This window comes from Geotrypetes seraphini, chromosome 11, assembly GCF_902459505.1.
Source record: "Geotrypetes seraphini chromosome 11, aGeoSer1.1, whole genome shotgun sequence".
NCBI classification, from domain to species: Eukaryota; Metazoa; Chordata; class Amphibia; order Gymnophiona; family Dermophiidae; genus Geotrypetes; species Geotrypetes seraphini.
Window position 1 is genome coordinate 118558015 of NC_047094.1, and position 18450 is coordinate 118576464.

An 18450-nucleotide genomic window follows, 5' to 3' on the forward strand; every position below is an offset into this window, starting at 1 on the left:
CAGACGGTTAGTGCTAGGAAAGTAGAACTCATTCGAGCAGTGACACCAGTAAATCCTCTCACCTGAACTGCTGCTTAATTTCAGGTTAAGCAAAAGCTTGGTTGAGGTTCATTCTTGCCATGGCCTGCGATGGTTCACGCTCGCGGGAGCGGACTGGAGGGCTCAGCTGCCAGTCTTTCGTTTTCCTCGCCGATTGGTTCTTGGAAAATGTCTCCCGTCATCCCTTTAAAGCCTGCGCTGAGCGAGGAGGCGGAAGGTAGATGGTGATAGGTCAAGCCTCCGGTCAATCACGAGTCAACAAGAGTCTCCGAGTCGCCAGCGATTGGCGGTTGCGCGTGCCACTCTCTCTCTGCTGCCTGTGATTGGCCTTTTGGTGCAGTGGGCTGTTTCTCCGGTTGACATAAGTTGCCGTTGACTGAGCCTGAGAAGGTTCTTGCTGGCTAGAAGAAGATGGGTGTTTAGGTAGCTATGTAGTTTTGGGTGAGTTTTAGTCTGTAACATGAAATATCGTTTTAAAAAGAACTTTGTAGTGTTGAAGTGGTATACTTTGTGGTGGGGAGAAGTAACTGGAAGAGAAGAGAAAATCTGCCAGATAGAGGTAACCTGGCCCTGAAGAAGAGGTTGCACCAAGGCTGGAGAAAGCTCTAAAATCAAGAGAGAGACCTGAATCTCTATTGAACTTTACAGGGCAGCCATGTTAAGAAAGGGTTCAAGAGCTGACTGTGGAGGAAAAGTTGAGTTTCCAACCTACTTTGATAAAAATGGTGGTAGAGATGGAGTTCTTGACATCCTAACCATATCCCGCATCTTTTAAGGTCTGGATGAATTTGTTGCACACCCTTCTGTTTCTAGTTTCCCTCAGGCCTTGTTCACCGTTGGATATTGGGCAGCCATGGAAGCTGGCAGCTGTTTCCGGAATTATGAAGATTTCAAGGAGAGCTTTAACTTATTCAAGAAGGAAACCAACTATCAATATAGCTTGAAAAATTGCACGTCTGTCCGATTCTACAACCGGAAACATGGAACCAACATTCGTGATGATATCACGTAAGGCCTTATCTATATGCCTTGGGGGTTAGATCTTTGTGCGTCTGCTTGAGAGGATATGTGTATCTGTATATGAATAGCTCGTGTGTGTGTATGTGAAAATATACATTGTAAGCATAATATGGGAATGTCTCTTCACATATGAGGGTATTTGAAGGAAGGGCCTACTTCCCATTTTGGTATTCCATAATTGATTCCAAGACAGTTTGGATCCCCATTGGGGAAGACAAAAGTGGCTCACAACCTACCCCTCAAACCAAGTACCCCATGTGCTAAGGACCTGCACTTTTGTTAACAGTTTTCTTTACATGGAACAAGACTTGGGTCAGCAAGCACCCTCCCCCTCCGCCCCTTTCAATAGTCCCGAAGTCCAGATGCTCAACTCCCCTATCTTTGTTCTGCAGACCCTCACCTCCTCCTTTAGAAACATAGAAATAGACGACAGATAAGGGCCACGGCCCATCCAGTCTGCCCACCTTAATGTCCCTTCCCTACCTTTGCCCTGTGAATAGATCCCATGTGCCGATCCCATTTGGCCTTAAAATCAGGCACGCTGCTGGCCTCAATCACCTGCAGTGGAAGACTATTCCAGCGATCAACCACCCTTTCAGTGAAAAAGAATTTCCTGGTGTCACCTCGTAGTTTCCCGCCCCTGATTTTCCACGGATGCCCTCTTGTTGTCGTGGGGCCCTTGAAAAAGAAGATATCTTCCTCCGCCTCGATGCGGCCCGTAAGATACTTGAACGTCTCGATCATGTCCCCCCCTCTCTCTGCACTCCTCGAGCGAGTAAAGCTGCAATTTGTCAAGCCGTTCTTCGTATGGGAGATCCTTGAGTCCCGAGACCATCCGGGACCATCTGCTGACTCATAGTTCAACTGCCAGTGTTATCCATGGTTCTTCCTTTTTCATGTTCTAGTATAATGTTAAAAAGCAAAGAAAACATATTTTATGCTATTCAACTTCTTAAGAACACAGATGCATCCTATCTTTGCAATCCACTAAGCATATGCAAGTTCATTACCTCTGATTACCTTAATCCCCTAACCAATGAATCGCCATATAAGTCAACACTTTTCAGCAAGTTAGCCCTAACATATTCTGGCAAAATATATCTAAATGCCTGTATAATATTAAATCTTCACGTCCCTGGTCCTGACACTACCCTACGTTCACCAATTAATGTATCAATGAGTTTGTGTATGTGTGTTATCTATTCCTAAATTATGTGCTAGTACCTTTATCTCACTGTCTCTCTCTATATTACATTCTGCAATAATTAACACCATACAACTGTTTGATAAATAATATATTAGTATATACACTCTCTTATATTATAGTTATTTCTTGTTCTATTTCTCACAATAACATGCTGCTTCCCATCTCATGAATTTGTAATTTTCTGAGGTGTCTCCCATAAAGGACTCCTACCAAAAATCTAAATACGTATATTATGACCCTTCTTTTGAGAAACTTCTCCACATGTACATAGTAGCATAAATGAGTAGACTGCATCCATATACGAGATGGATGATTTCAAATTATAAATAGATGATTTTGTATAAATGGTGATTTCAGAAAGTTGCTATGTACACTTGAACTTCTCTGATCATAGGAGATAAAACCAAAGTCTGTTCATGCTGATGTTGTGTTCCTGTGTGTGTGTGATTGTTGGACGTGGGAAGGGCACCAGTGGTAATAAAAGCATCCGATTGGCCACTGCCTTCATTTCTATCCTAGCAATGCAGAGTTGAATTTGTATATACAGCTAGAAAAATTGATGATAATCAGTATCTCTAGCAACAGAAGAGATGCTCATTGGAAGGCAGATTTGATTTTACTTAGCTTATGCAAAAAAAATTGTTTCAACATACAATTAAGACAGCATGCCTGTTAAAACACTGTATTTGCTTTTAGCAGCCTAAGGCTATCCATGAAGCTTGCACAGAACTGAGGTGTTCTCAGAATGTGTAATGTTCTAGGACAGGGGTGTCCAGTCGGTCCTCGAGGGCCGCAGTCCAGTCGGATTTTCAGGATTTCCCCAATGAATATACATGAGGTCTATTTGCATGCACTGCTTTCATTGTATGCTAATAGATCTCATGCATATTCATTGGGGAAATCCTGAAAACCCGACTGGATTGCGGCCCTTGAGGACTGACATTGGACACCCCTGTCCTAGGGCTTTGCTGTTGAATATTTGCTTAGTATTTTAGTAAATGGAGCTGCGTCCTTAAATAGCTTCAGAATGCCAGGGCATTATGCAGAACCCGAGGAAGCAAAGGATGGAAACCAGAGTAGGGTGCTTGTCATGCTGCTTATTTGCTCCGTGTAAATAGATACAGAACAGACATTAGGTATCATTATTATTCTAATGCTGTGGGGTAAGCAGAGTCTCATAGGTAGCTATGGGAAAGGTCGACCAAGTTTATTTCTAAGAATTAAACTAGTGACCATCCAGGGTTCTAGATTTATTTTTCTGTTAATATGGAGCCCTGCTTCTAACAGCACAAGTTAGATTGATTTTATCTAACTGTTGTGCCTCAGTGGGTATTGTTTTTTCTTGTTGTTGGAGATGCTGATTACAGAATTAATATCTATTATCACCTGCTGTTTAAAAAGCAGCTTAGCACTTGGAGAAGTATTACAGGATGGGTAACGGAAAATTTAGGGGGAGAGTTCTTAATAATGTTTACAATGGCTGCTTTTCTTTTCAGGTTTATGCAGGTGAGATATGAATGTATGGAAGGTCAGGGTCCAAATAAGAAGAGAAAGTTACTGTCAAGTACCTGCCCGGCTTACTTTATTTTACAGTATAATGAGGAATTGGATCGGCTGGTGATAAGTGAACAAAATAGTAATCATGTACATACAGATTCAGGAAACTCTTTGGTCCAGATCTCTTCAGCTAGGACAGCTATAAATAAATCTCCTGCTATCCCCCAATCAAAGCGATTGAGAGAGAATTCGAATCCACTTATTTCTGAAAATACTTGTGAGAAGTTGGTGACTGCAGAAACGCAACCCTCTGTGACAGCTTCCGTTCTTTTGACAGAAGCAAGCACAGCGTTGGAAATGCCAAAGATGGGCACCGCTGGGAATGCCTTGATTCGGGTGGCAGAGGTGATGAAGAACTTTCTGAGGGTGGACACAGGCTCGATGGCTTCCATTAGTGCTGGCTGCAGCCAGGACCTGAACAGGCTCAATTTCCAGACCAGCAAAATGCGTGGCCTGTTTATCAAGTTCCCAGAGAGTTTGCTGCTGCACCGTGTACAGAGTGAATATGGGCACGTGCTCTATGCCTTTCTTGTTGAGAGCAAAGAACGAGTTGGAAAAGTGGTGCACTTTGCCGTCCTGAAAGAGGACACTGTGGAGAACGTGACAAAAATGCTGAATGTCTTCTGTGAATTCAACTATGAGTGGCCAAAGGTAAAAGTAGTTTTCATAGATACATCCTTTGTCCATAGTGAAGCGCTGAAAGAAGCTTTCCCTTCCGCACAGGTCTTACTATCTGTATATCACATGGTCCGTCTGATTGAAAGGAAAAGCAAGGAGGCTTCAGCCTTTAGAGAAAGTCTGGCCGTGGCACTGAGAGCTGTGGTGTTTTCTACCTCTACTGTAAACTTGTTGGCCCTCGCTAAAATGTTGAAGCCGGTGTTCGAGCCAGAGTTTTACGATTACTTGCAAGCCAACTGGTTCTCCTGCGAGATGCTCTGGTATATGCATGTAAAGAAAGGTCTCCATTCCTGCAGTACCTACATTGACAGTTTGGAGTTGATCACGCACAAGATTTTGAGCATTTTCAGCAGGCAGACATCTCTGGAAGCCAGCATTTTACACTTTGTTGAAAACGCTGACTGTTTTAACAGCAACAGTTTGGAGAATCTATACAGGGGCTTTTCGAGTGTTTTAAAAGAAAACCCCAGGAGCTCTCTGAGAAGTAGTAAGGCCAGCACTAGTAAATCCACACCGTTCCGTTCCCTTTCAGTGCCCCGCCCAATATTACCGTTTACACAAGCTGCTTTAAAGGTGAATCATACGGATCTCATGCTGAATGCTCTACAAATTATCTGTACAGAGCTGGGATACCAAATGTGCAAAAATGAATGGGAGGTGGTAAAGAAATCTACTCAGCTCATTAATATCCAGAAAACTAATATCGGTGTGCAGCTTCTAGAAGAAACACAGCAAGTTAGCAGTAATTGTCAAAACTGTAGCTGCAGCTTCTATAGTTGCTATCGATTACCTTGCCGCCATATCTTAAGTGTGCTGCATGCCAATAAGAGGCCAGTGGAAGCTGCCATGGTAAATCAGTGTTGGCAGCTGAAGTCCCATCAGCGCTTGAAGGAGGAAGCTTTCTTGGATCGGTTGCGATACTCTACAGAACATCAAAGCTCAACTGACGAGAGATACACCAAAATTAAGAACTTGAGCACAGAGCTGGCTAATCTGTTGAAGCAGTGTGAGGGACCTGAACTTGTAGAAAGGTGCTCTACTCTCCAGATGATTGTAGATATATGGAATAAACCTTCAGAGAGAACTGAAAAATCCGAGGCTTGTCAGGTCGTACAGAATATTGGCGACTTGCCATTCCTTTGGATGAAGCAGGAGTCTGACATGGAAATGGGTGTTACCTCGGACGTATTAGTTCTCAATTCACAGATGCTTCAAAGCTGAAACTTAACTACTGAAGTGTTGGTAAGAGAGCAGCAAAGCTGCAGCCTGAAGCTTAATGGGGCTATAATTTGGTAATCTTAGGATGAAATTGGCTTATCAAATTATCTTAATAGGTTGGCCAGGAACAGTGAACTGTAGAACAGATTCAAGATGGCTTCTCTTCAATCTTTTTGACTCTTGAAAGAATCTGAAACCCTGTAAATATAGAAATAACACTTGGACACTATGATTTATCTGTATTATAGGTGATAGTCCTATAATTGGTGACCACAAGCAGTCTTTAACAACATATTAAATGTTAAGAAACAATGTGGCTATGGCAGAGAACCTTGTTGGGTTTCACTTCACCTGAGAACAAAATAGATGGAACTTGAGAATCGAAAGAACAGAAACCTTTTATCATATCCCCAATGGACAAGTTATCTCTTCCTGCTGCTTAACTTCCCTTGTGCATAAGATGTTCTCTGACCTCCCCCTTCCTTACGTAGCTGTGTGTTCTGATGGGTTCCAGTGAAACCCAAAGTATTAAAAGGATCAGTCCAGCAGTGGCTACATGCCTCTCTCTAATTTTTATCCAGATCGTAGAGATGCCAGTCAAATTGCAGCAATGAGCAAGGTTCTGTGGTGTAATCTTTGGGCTCTTTACTAAAGTATGCTAACAAATTAGCAGGCACCCATTTATTTCTGTGGGCTTCTTAGCATTCAGTGCACATTAAATCTGTTGGCGCACACTAGGGCTTCTGTTACTTATATACCTTGTTCTGTCTCCCAAGTCTTAAGAATTTTCTAAGCAATATAGTCTAATGGTACGTTTTTGGTGGCGATACTTGGAGAAAGGTTGCTAGAGAGATTCCAAATCATTCTCAGCTCATTGGGGGTGAAATAGGTATATATATCCTTCCACCTCTACAATCTGTTATCCAAGTGTCTTCGCTACTGATTATCCTTGACTTGAACTTAATTTTTGGTCTTAGGAAATGAAATTTGTTTTTTGTATTTACTGATTTTTGTACAAAGTGACTTTAATTTACAGAAAACAGGAGTGAGCTGACACAGGAGGTCACAACTGCTGCTCTTCTGTTTGCTTCAGTGGATGTTGATCAAACATGGTTTAGTTAGAACTTTTATTTTCAAATAAATTGACTTTTGTCTTTAATTAAAGTAAATTCATTTTGTTTGATCCTGGAACTTCCTTTAAAATAATTCTGTGTCCTTATCAATGAACGTAAACCCTTGGAAAAGTATATACCATATTTCCCCATATATAGGCCACGGCCTTTATATGGGTTTTATAATCCAGCCCAGTGTGTGCGGCTTGCAAAACTGGGGTGGCCTATACAACTTAAAAAAATTATCCCCCCTCCCCCACCACTTTACTTCCCTTGCTGGATGGCCTGAATCGCGTCCAGCGGTGCAGGGCAGCAGAGATCTTTTCTATCTCCATCCCAGCCCCATGCTGTTTCCTGTGTGCCAACACCATCAGTTTAGTTCTCGTGAGACTCGCAAGTCCTGTGAGAGCTGACGGCAAAGCACACAGGAAGCAGCGCAGGGCCAGGATGGAGATCAAAAAGATCTCTCCTGCCCTGCACCGCTGGCCATGATTCGAGGCGGTAGCAATTCAGGCCGTCTAGCGAGGGAGGTAAGGTGGGGGGGGGGGCATGATTTTTTTAAAACTGCATAGACTGCCCCAGTTACTGGTAGATAAGCCACAGCTAATACAATGGGGTGGCTTATCTACTAGTTTTAAAACTCATATAGGCATTTTTTTTGCGGCCTATACATGGGGGAGGCCTATATGTGGGGAAATATGGTATTTAAAGAGATATAGGGGCAGGAGGGAGAAGTTCTAGAGAATGACGCACAGACAAATTTGTCCCTGGCCCCACGGAATCTCAATTCTGTCCTAGTCCTTGCCCCATTCCTGCAAGCTCTGCCTTAACTGCCTAAACCTCAAACACATAATTTTAAAGCATTTGAGGCTTATGCAAATGAGGACCAAGCTTGCAGGAATGGGACAGGGACAGAGCTCTTGGGGACAGGGAAAATTTGTACCTGTGTCATTCTCTAAGCCAAGGAGAACCTCTAACTCTCCAATTATTCCTGTAGTCCAGAGGTTAGCAAACCAATGCTTTGGGATACAGCAAGCCAGAGCTCCAGGTTCAAGGTCCAGCCAGAATTGCCTGTGCATTTTCTCCTGAAACTCACCCCTGACCTACACAGGTACACCACCTTTGCTGGCTTTACCTTAGGAAGCTCTGGTGGTTTAGTGGCCTCTTCAGGGGACAGGATCCAACTCCACTGCTTTGTGCACTACTGGGACTCCTGTAGTAGTCTTGAAAGCCATTTTCATTGGAGCAGCACATAGGGCAGGAATGAGTGGTGTTCATTCCTGCAGCTGGAGAGACCAGTAAACCACCAGGGCTTCTTAGGTGGGGTGGAAGGACAGTTTTGGTTTCTGCCAAAACAGAGCGGCCTATTTCTGTTGCAGATTTGGTTTCGGTAAAAACCAAAAATTGTGGGATTAGTTGGGCCCTACACCAAGCCTGTCTGGTATTTAGATATCTACAATAAATACGTGTAAGATAGATTTGCTTGAATTACCTCCATTCTGCAAATTTATCTCGTGCACATTTTTTGTGGGTATCCAGAAAACCTGACTGACTGGTTTCAGAACCGCTGCTCTCTTGCAGTGTTTCCCAATCTTTCTCATCTTAATGCATACTAGCCTCATGCAGGCAATGAAATCCTTAGACTTGCTTTCAGAGAGAGAGAGGTAAAAGGTACGTACAAAAACTAAGCACAGTGGACCTACCACTACTATGGTGCTACCAGATGCACACACACAAGAGACGGTCCCTGTTCGAAAGATCTTACAATCTAATTATGATAAATAGGACAAAAAGGGTGAATGCTTACATGCAGCTCAGGTAGGGAATGAAAAGGTAGAGAGAAGGAAATGATAAACAAATATGGGTGCTTTGCAAGTGAATTGGAGTTAGGATTTGAAAGCAGATTCCAAAAAAGTGGGCTTTTGAGTCTGGATTTGAAGACTGCCAGAGGTGGAGCCTGACGTATAGAGTCGGGAAGTTGGTTCCAAGCATAACGGTGCAGCAGAGTAGAAAGGATGGAGTTGAGAGTTGGCCGTAGAGGAGAAGGGTGCAGGGACAGTGGAGAGACACCGAGGAGCTGCAGAGTGAATACACTAGAACAGTGCACTGCAAACTTTGCTGAGCCAGGGCACACTAGACATAGTAGCTGCGGCTCGAGGCATCCGGAAGTGCGTGGACATTGTGCAAAGTCGATGCAAAGGCCCTCCAAATGGGCCCTGAGCCGCCAGTGGGGGGTGCCAGCAGGGAAGAGGGCCTGAGAGGATGTGCCGGCGCTGCTCTTTCTCCCCAGTGTCACGGCACACCTGAAATCTTAGGAGGCACAATAGTTTGCAATACACTGCGCTAGAAGGTCAATAAGAGGAGTTTGAACTGTATGTGGAAATGGACAGGGAGCCAATGAAGTGACTTGAGCAGAGGGGTGATGTGAGCTTAATGAGACTGGCAGAATAGGAGGCATACAGCTGAATTCTGAATAGATTGAAGGGGAGACAGCTGGTTAAACAGAAGACCTGCGAGAGTGTGGATAAGGCTCTTAGCAGAAAGGAAAGGTATGATTTTAGAGAAAGAAACAGGTTTTGGATATGTGAAGGAAAGAGATGCTAAAGATGACCTCAAGGCTGCGAGCTGACGAGGTAGGGAGGATGAGAGCCTTATGTATAGAAATAGAGCAGGGGTCTCAAAGTCCCTCCTCGAGGGCCGCATTCCAGTCGGGTTTTCAGGATTTCCCCAATGAATATGCATTGAAAGCAGTGCATGCACATAGATCTCATGCGTATTCATTGGGGAAATCCTGAAAACCCAACTGGATTGACACCCCTGCTCTAAGCCGAATCCAGAAAGTGGGGCATGTGAGCAATGGCTCACTTGCAACTCTGGAGACTTCTTGGCTTTCACCACTTGTGGCTCCCGTGAGAAAATGATTGCATGCGCCAGTTCCAGCCTTAGAAGGAGCATTCCCTCGGAAAAAGTCCACGGGGGTGGGGGGGGGGGGGGGTACAGGGATCTCAAAGTCCCTCCTTGAGGGCTGCAATCCAGTCGGGTTTTCAGGATTTCCCCAATGAATATGCATTGAAAGCAGTGCATGCACATAGATCTCATGCATATTCATTGGGGAAATCCTGAAAACCCAACTGGATTGCGGCCCTCAAGGAGGGACTTTGAGATCCCTGAAATAGAGGTAGGTTTAGGAGGAAAGCTAAGGAGTTCGGTCGTGACCATGTTTGATTTAGATGGCAGTGAGACATTGGGTAGCAATTTCAGGTAGGCTGAGGCTTGGGCCTGGATTCCTGTGGAAATTTCAGGTGTCACAAGGTAGACCTGTGAGTCGTCAGCATAGAGGTGATAACTGGTAGCCATGGGAGATTAGAGCACCGAGGAAAGCATACAAGGAGTGAAGCTTTGATGTTAATTTAGCAGCACTGCAACCTACCCATTCTAAGCAGGTGTGAAAAATGTACAAGGGTATGAAGACTTTTGCAATACACTGCAAATTTAAATGTTGTGACGATAAGACATCCAACTTATTTTCATTACAGAGTAAGAGGAGACAAATGGCTGGATGAAATATGTGACACACTGTCCACTATAATTATTTAGTAAGCAACTTCAAATCTGGCTGACACACTTGGGTCAACCTAGACACTTCATTTGTTAGAGGTAAATAATAACTGTTACAAAATCCCATTCTTTGGTTTTGTCAGCAAAGCTCAACCCCCTCCCCCCCCCCCCCCCCCCCCCCACACACACACACACAGGTCATGAGAAGGCAGACATCTTAGGAAAGTTTTTGTCTTATTAACAGTAGGGCCTTGTCCCATGTACTTTTTTTAAATAAAAGAGACAAGATAGCAAAACCAGAGAGTGACGTGTCATTTCTTTGAATTCCCTGCAAAAGTGCTCCGAGCTATGTGCAACGCGTGGTGATAATTTGTTTCAAATAAACTCTGACACAAGTTCTTCATTGTACAAAGTTAAATACATTTTACTGTTTATTTGCTCATTTTTTCAACAGGTTGAAAATAAAAGGGTGAGTGTGACAGGTGCAGAAGTTTACTACTTAAAAAAAGTTCATGAAGTACAAAGGAGTCCTTTTTTATTAAGCTGTGGTAAGTACTGGTACGTGCTTACCACAGTTTGAAAGGGCTTACGGTAGGTACCAGACCTCAAACATCCAAGGCATTACTTCATTAGTTTTTCATGCCCTTGCTGGGGTGACGTGTTCATCATTGGTCTTGGTAACGTGACGTGTGCAAATTGACTTTTAAATTATTTTTATCAGGCTCTATAAAAATATATATAGTGCTGTAAAGGGAAGGCACTTATCTTTATGCCTTCCCTTTACAGCACTATAAGCACTTTATATATTTTTATAGAGCCTGATAAAAATAATTTAAAAATCAATTTGCACCCGTCACGTTACCATCACCAATGATGGAACATGTCACCCCAGCAAGGACACAAAAAACTAATGAAGTAGTGCCCTGGGTGTTTGAGGTCTGGTAATTAAATTTACTTGATGAGTTTGTTCTCTCTTGTATTCAACAGTGCATGAAGCACACGACAGCAGGGCTGATGGAAACACAAATGGTCCATCTATGAAAACAGCAAAAAATAGTTTTTACTTTCTTCATAGTTGGTTTATCTCTTGTAATTCATTATTTGGATTATTGTTTTGTCTCAGGAATATAATAATGAACCCAAAGCCTCATCCATAGTCATAAAACACTGCAAACAGTTATTCTCATTGCACTTAAAATGCTCAAAACATATTTTTGAAATGTCCAATCAGCCTTGTTTTTGGTCAACAGTTAGCAAACGGGGGTACCCATTGCGCACTCAACTTATTCATGCTTAAATATTCATGTAGGATGGTGCATACTGTAGCAAGATTTATGGTATCTACTAATCAGTTACATAAACAAATTACGTGTCTGTTAGTGTTGTCTAGGGAAAACCATAAACGCTGATCCAGGTTCTGCTTTATTGCCTGTTTACACGACACAAGACCCAAGCTAATGAGAAATATTTTTATTATGAAAATAGAAAAATGTAATTCACAAGCCAGCTGCAATATCTAAATATTGTTCACAAAATATCTGATTACACAAATGAAACTCAGTGCATAATTATCACAATACACTTGTTAGAAACTAAGTAAACTAATTGTTACACACACACTACACAATTCCTTATAATAATAATAATCCCTGATTAGCAAATGATTACAGTATCACACAGGTAACTTTACAAACCTTGTCCTCTATCACAATTGGATCCTTATCTAACCCAGCTGCTAAGAGAGTAAATTCCGTATTCTCACCCTGTGATTAGCCCTCCGGCGCAAATTAGGTGAAATGGAAAACTTTCTTGTTGGCTTCAGGAGATGCAAGAAATTCCTTGTAACAGGCACACGTATTAGTCAGTCCTGGGTAAGGCAAGTTTCCTTTTAGTGCTGAATTCAGAGCTGTTTAAAGTCCGAATCTCTCTCTCTGAGGCAGAGAGTCACACGAGGTAACTTTACAGGTCTAATTATTAAAAGAAAAGGTCGCGTGCAGAACACCTGTGGGAAGATGTGAGCTTTCTCGCATCCCAACACAGATTAATTAATTAGCACCTTCTCACTTGGATCTCATCAGATGACTTCCTCGGACCAATCCAGAAACAGAACTTGGATGAATAGCCTTTCTGTGTAAAGTATCATATATATGGTATCTGGTATGGTATCTGGTAAAGTACCATATGGTAGACCCAGGGCCGTTAGACAGATAAGAACAGGATAACTTCCCCCAGAATCACACAGTCCCATTATGAAGGCACAGATGGATGTCCTTGAGTAGAATAACATTCTGGTACATACCCATAATGCATCAGGCAGAAACAGTAAAGATGTTTCTTCTTGCAATTCATGCTGGACAGATTTCTTGCAGCAGAAAGATGTCTTGCAGACCATGATTTCTTGTAGACAATGGTTCAGGCTTTGATGAGGTCATAGAGGCCTAACCTTCAGGTGCAAATACGGAAACACCCCTACAATACACATTCTGATGCCATGCCAGAAACCTCTGCTATCTTATTTATTTAGGGTCAGTTTGTGATCTTCCATCATGATTCAGTAAACTTCATCAATAATTTCATTGGTTGTTGCTGTTTCTAGACATCCGGAGCATTATTCATCAACAATGCTTGTCTGGCCATGTGTAAACTCAGCAACCCACACTTTCACCGTTGAAAATGAATGAGACACATCAACATACACTGCGTCTAACTCGGATTTAATGTCAGCAGGTGATTTTCCCTTCAAATGAAGGAATTTTATCAAGGCGCGATAAACTTTGACCATTTAGAAACAGAAATTGGGCATCCCTCCTGCCGATGAAGAGCGTGATCGTGTATGCGTGTGTGTGTGGGGGGGGGGGGGGTCGGAGGCAGAAGAGATTGGGAATCTCTCCTGCCATGATAATTACGGGTACAGTGGGATGGGTTGCCTGGACCGCTGAGCTGATCGCGGCAGCTGCCCAATCAGAACTTATACCTGTTTTGACTTCATCTAAGTCAAAACATATAAGTTCCATCTGGCAACCTGTCAAACGTTTTTGACTATGGCTGCCGGACAACTAACTCTATGTCGGCCCACATCCCGCCCTAGCCACTCCTCCAAAAATGCCCCTTTTCACTCTGGGCATACAGAGGCAATGAAAGGCCTAAGCTGGTTTTAGATACATCTAAAATCAGTTTTAATTATCGGTACTTGGACAACCTGCCTTTTTGATTGTCCAAGTACCGACATAGGCTGATTTTTATTTTTATTTTTTTTAATTATTATGAACCCCCCCCCTTACTGTAGTGGTGACAAAATTCATTACCATACCCATTGGGAAACCATCTCCATATCATTCTTTAAGAAGAGAGGGAAGAATCAAGAGTATGAATGGGCACAGCCACTGACCCTTGTCTTCTGTTGAATCATGCTGATGTAGAAGGACTGAGGTTGAGATAGACACTAAAGAATGACAGTCTCTGGTATCCAGAACAGATATTGTGATGTCATAATGCCTCATTCCACCAATGCCTAAGAGCCAGCCTCATCAGTGATATCACAATGGGTTCATTATCCTATACTTGGCTCACATAAGAATCAGAGTATGAATGGGCTCAGCCACTGACCCTCAAGCCTTGCATTGAAGGATGCTGGTATAGAAGGACTGAGGTTGAGATAGACACTAAAGAAGGACATGGAATTGTTTTCCACATTAGCTGTAGTTCACTTTAAAACTACTATTGGAAAGGCATGAGTTAACAATAATTAGATGCTGTCATTATAAAAAGTGGTTAAGATAATTTACCTATATTATTCAACATCAACTTCCAAGAAAACATTCTCATGCACTAAGGAAACATTTCTGACTCGGAAAATAATAGCATATGTATATAATCCCTTTCCCTTATTAGTCCACTATAGCTTCCTGAACTTTCCAAGTTTATTATAAGATTTGATTAATCGCCTATTTCAAATTCTAAGCGATGTACTGTTAAAAATTACAGAATAGAGGGAAACAGACATGACTAACAAAAACTATTGTTAAACATAATAAAATTCATTAAATACATACAAGGTCAAACATAAGGTGAGTTTAGAGAAGAAATACAATTGAGTTCCAAAAATAAACAATTAAAGTAAATAACACATTGGGAAAGGGGAAAGACATCAGAATGGTTTATTTATATACCGCTTTTTACCACTAGTAGCAGATGGTAATACACCCCGAGATGGAAAAACAGCTGGCAGTGTTTCAGACCAAGCAGTCCCCACTCCTGGGTCCTTGGCAACCCCTTCAGTAAGAAGAGGATCCATCCCATTGTTGAGTCTGCATTGCCAGAATTGATGAAGGACTCTGGGAGAAATATGATGTCAACCTCAACTGTTTATGTGCTCCCCTCCCCCCATCAGCGAGGTAGTTGCACCAGAGCCTGAGTGTGGGACAGTAAAGCAGTCAATCGGGCCAGTTGCTATCTGGGTTATCGGTGCGGCAGAGGGAATCAGTTTAAGAGGACAAAGAGTTCTTAATTTGCCATCATTTAAGAAGGTACTTTAAAAAGAAATACAGTTAAACCTTCGATTGCAAGTGTTTTGCAAGACAAGCAAAAAATTATAACTTGATATTCAAGCAATGTCTTGCAATACAAATACATACAGTATACACACATCACAACTGAGCCAATGGTTCTCTCTTTGACATGGCAGGAGTGTAGTGACTGTTCTAAATAAGTGAAGTCTTGCAATACGAGTACTGTCTTCGCTCCTCCCCCATTCCAGCAGGGGAGAGCCGATGGAGGAGGGCTGCAGTCCGGCAATCGGACCAACGGTTGGCTCGGGGGCCCGTTCAAGCTGGACTTCAGTTTTGACTGTTTTGATTTTATTTTCAATTCTTTTTAGTTTATGATATATTTTTTAATCTCACTTATTGTTTTACCACTTATTTTGTTTTATTTTATCATTCAAATTTCATTTAAATTTCCCCAGAATTCTATTGCTTCAACGGTTCTCCCTCTGCATCTATTCTTATCTCCCCTCTTTTTTCAACCTTTCAAAGTCCTTTAGATCATTGTAGTCTTATTAGAATGTTTATTTTCTTATTTTTCTCATCTATTCTCTATTTTATTTCTTCATTACTCTACTAATTGTCATTTTTCCAGGTACTTTAGTTAGATTGTGAGCCTTCGGGACAGTAAGAGAATTTCTAAGTACCTATTTTACTTATAATTTTAATGCACCAAAAATAAAAAGAATATTGTCTATTTTTCTGTAAACCGCTTAGAATCCTAACGGAGTTTAGCGGTATATAAGAAATAAATTACATTACATATTGTTTTTTGCATTAAAGTTTTTGGGTTGAACGAATCGTCTGAGTTTCCATTATTTCTTATGGGGAAATTTGCTTTGATATACGAGTGTTTTGGATTACAAGCATGTTTTCGGAACACAGTCTGCTCGTAAACCAAGGTTTTACTACTGTACTTTGTCATTTACCTACCAAGCCACTAAAGTATGGAATTCTTTACTGCTGGCCAACTCTAGCAAGGAGCTGTAGTGAGAATTAAGCCCACTTCCCTAGGTTCTCTGGTCACTGCACTGACCATTAGGCTACTCCTCCAGGGCTTTGTTTCACATGGTTGCTGATACTGGCTATAAGGCAGGGATGTAGTTACTCCTGAAGGAGCCTAGAAAAAAGCCCAGGGCTGCTCCTAGGTAGGGGATTTCTTGAATAACGCCCAGTAGGATTTCCTGGAAATTGAGAGGACTAAAATGGGGGTGGGGGGCAGGTTTGTTAATTTGAGTCATGTAATTTGCCCTATTGGTGACACAGGGGGAAAATACAGAATCGAGTTTCTTTCTGTTTTGGATTTAAAATAGCATGAGAAGTGTCACTGACTTTTCCCAGATCATTTCCAAATGAATGCACATTAGAGAATAACATGGGGACAAATTTTTCTCCATCCCTGAGGGAACTAATTTTCACATCCCATCCCAGCGAGTTCTTTTCCTGTCCCTGCTCCTTCCTCATCTGCACAACCCTCAAACACTTTAAAATCATAAGTGTTTGAGGCTTGTGCAGTTAAGGCAGAGCTTGCAGGAATGGGGCAGGGACAAGGACGGTGACAAAACTCACGGGGACGGCACAGGGAAAAATTTGTTCCTGTGTCATTTTCTAATGCACATCTCTAGTCAGAATGAATGGCAGTTAACAGAACCTGTGCTAAAAGAGAAAATATAGTTAGGTCTCTCATACTAGATAAAACTTCTATATGAATAGGGGAAGAGTGTGATGCAGTGGTAAAGCAACAGTCACTAGCACCATGAGGTTGTGGCTTCAAACCACACTGCTCCTCATGACCCTGGGCAAACCAACCAATCCCCCCATTGCCCCTGGTACATTAGATAGATTGTGAGCCGACAAGGAAAAAATGCTTGAGTATCTCCATAAATTCACATTGGTTAGGTGGAGTATAAACTAAATGGAGCATAAGGTATACTCCTGCTATAATGACTGACCAACTTTTTTTCTGGTAAGATGATCAATAAAATCTTTTTTGTTCCTTTTGACACATAGCCCCAGTAGCACTAGGACCCTGTGTAGTGTCAATGGGACCTTGCATCCCTACATGGTGTTCACAAACATAACTGCGCTCTCCCTCACCAGCTGTCAGAGGATCAAGTGCTGAGATAATGAGGTCTTTTTTTTTATAAATAGTAACGGTGGGCTGTCTGGTGTTTACTGAAGATGTCTGCACTCTGCTGTCCATACACACAGTTCCATCAGGTCCATGGCACAAATATCAAAATTGACCCTTCCGGGATGCAAGCTACCAGAGTGGAGAGTTTTGCTAATGGCCTGTGTTTCAGCCATGAGCCCCTGCAGCTTGGACAGATCTTTTTGGTGGAAATTGAGGAGAAAGAACTAGGTTGGTGTGGACACCTAAGAGTCGGACTGACAGCTCACAACCCGAGCAGCTTCGAGGTAGTGCCTGAATACTCTCTCCCCGATCTGGTTAATATTGGAGACAGCTGGGTTTTTGCCATAACCAAGCATCACAATCGAGTCATCCCAGAAGGTGAAGCCACCGATTCTGGCCTGGTCCAAAGCCAAGAATTTCTATCTGACCCTTATCTGCAGATTGAACAGATCAGGATACCGAGAGACAAACTAGTAGCACGGAGCAGACCCTGCAGATACAGCCACATCCTCGATGACCTATATAAGTCCAACATCCTGCCTCCAACAGCACGAAGGAGCCGAATTGGAGTACTGTACACTCCACAATCAAATGGGACTGGGGACATGCACATCATCATCAATGGAGAGGACATGGGACCAAGCGCCCGGGGGATTCCAATCCACAGGCCGCTCTATGCAGTAATAGATGTCTTCGCCTCAACCAAGAGTGTTCGTGTTATCCAAGTGGAGTATGGCTGTATGTATTTTTGCTTCTTCCCCTTAATGTTTCTCTTCACTTTTTTCCTTCCCTACCTTTCACACCAACCATTCCAAAGGCATGTTAGCAGTCATACGTACACTAATCACAAGAAATCGTAGTGCATAGAAGGGATGGCTTTTGGTAAATAACATGTCCTTGAGTAATAGTTTAGTGCACAGTGTCCCACCTCCTCAAATAAGATGTTGGTATTATGCATGTACTGAGTTATTTTCCCCTTCAATCCTAGCTGAGATACTGCTGTTAACAATTACTGTGGTATTCTCTGTATAAACTCAGCCATTACAGCCCTTGTAGCAAACCCACATCTTGTTTTTCTAGACGCACACTTTTGTGGTTCATGCATGTTCTGAGGTGGGGGTGGAGGCAGGGGGGTTGTTGGGAAGGGGAACTGCAAGGAAAAGGCTCCCATTGGACAAGTGTAAGGGTTTGGTAGGGAAGTGACAATATTTACACTGTTGGGAGGAATCGTAACTGCAGGTTCACTTCCATCATCATAAAAACCACCATACCAATCCAGGGCATAAGTACCTGGCAGGAAATCAACCATGGTAAGAGGCAATTACAACAGTAAAAATAGGCAAATAAGACGACAAGGTATGGCAGAGTATGCTACAATGTCAACAC

General features: G+C 42.5%; 1 protein-coding gene across 3 annotated transcripts in view; it reads left to right on the plus strand.

The window, feature by feature from the left end:
* The first annotated feature begins 49 nt into the window (after positions 1-49).
* LOC117345721 (neuralized-like protein 2) overlaps positions 50-18450 on the plus strand; it is a 30669-nt gene continuing 12268 nt past the window's right edge. The window contains exons 1-2 of one of the 3 annotated variants that reach the window (XM_033914793.1): positions 50-1047; positions 3763-6876. In XM_033914793.1, coding sequence (XP_033770684.1) covers positions 893-1047; positions 3763-5722 — 2115 coding nt within the window. In that variant the 5' untranslated portion in view covers positions 50-892 and the 3' untranslated portion in view covers positions 5723-6876. Of the gene's footprint in view, positions 1048-3762; positions 6877-17081; positions 17803-18450 lie in introns of those variants that run through there. The other 2 variants (XM_033914794.1, XM_033914795.1) reach the window with 2 other exon arrangements.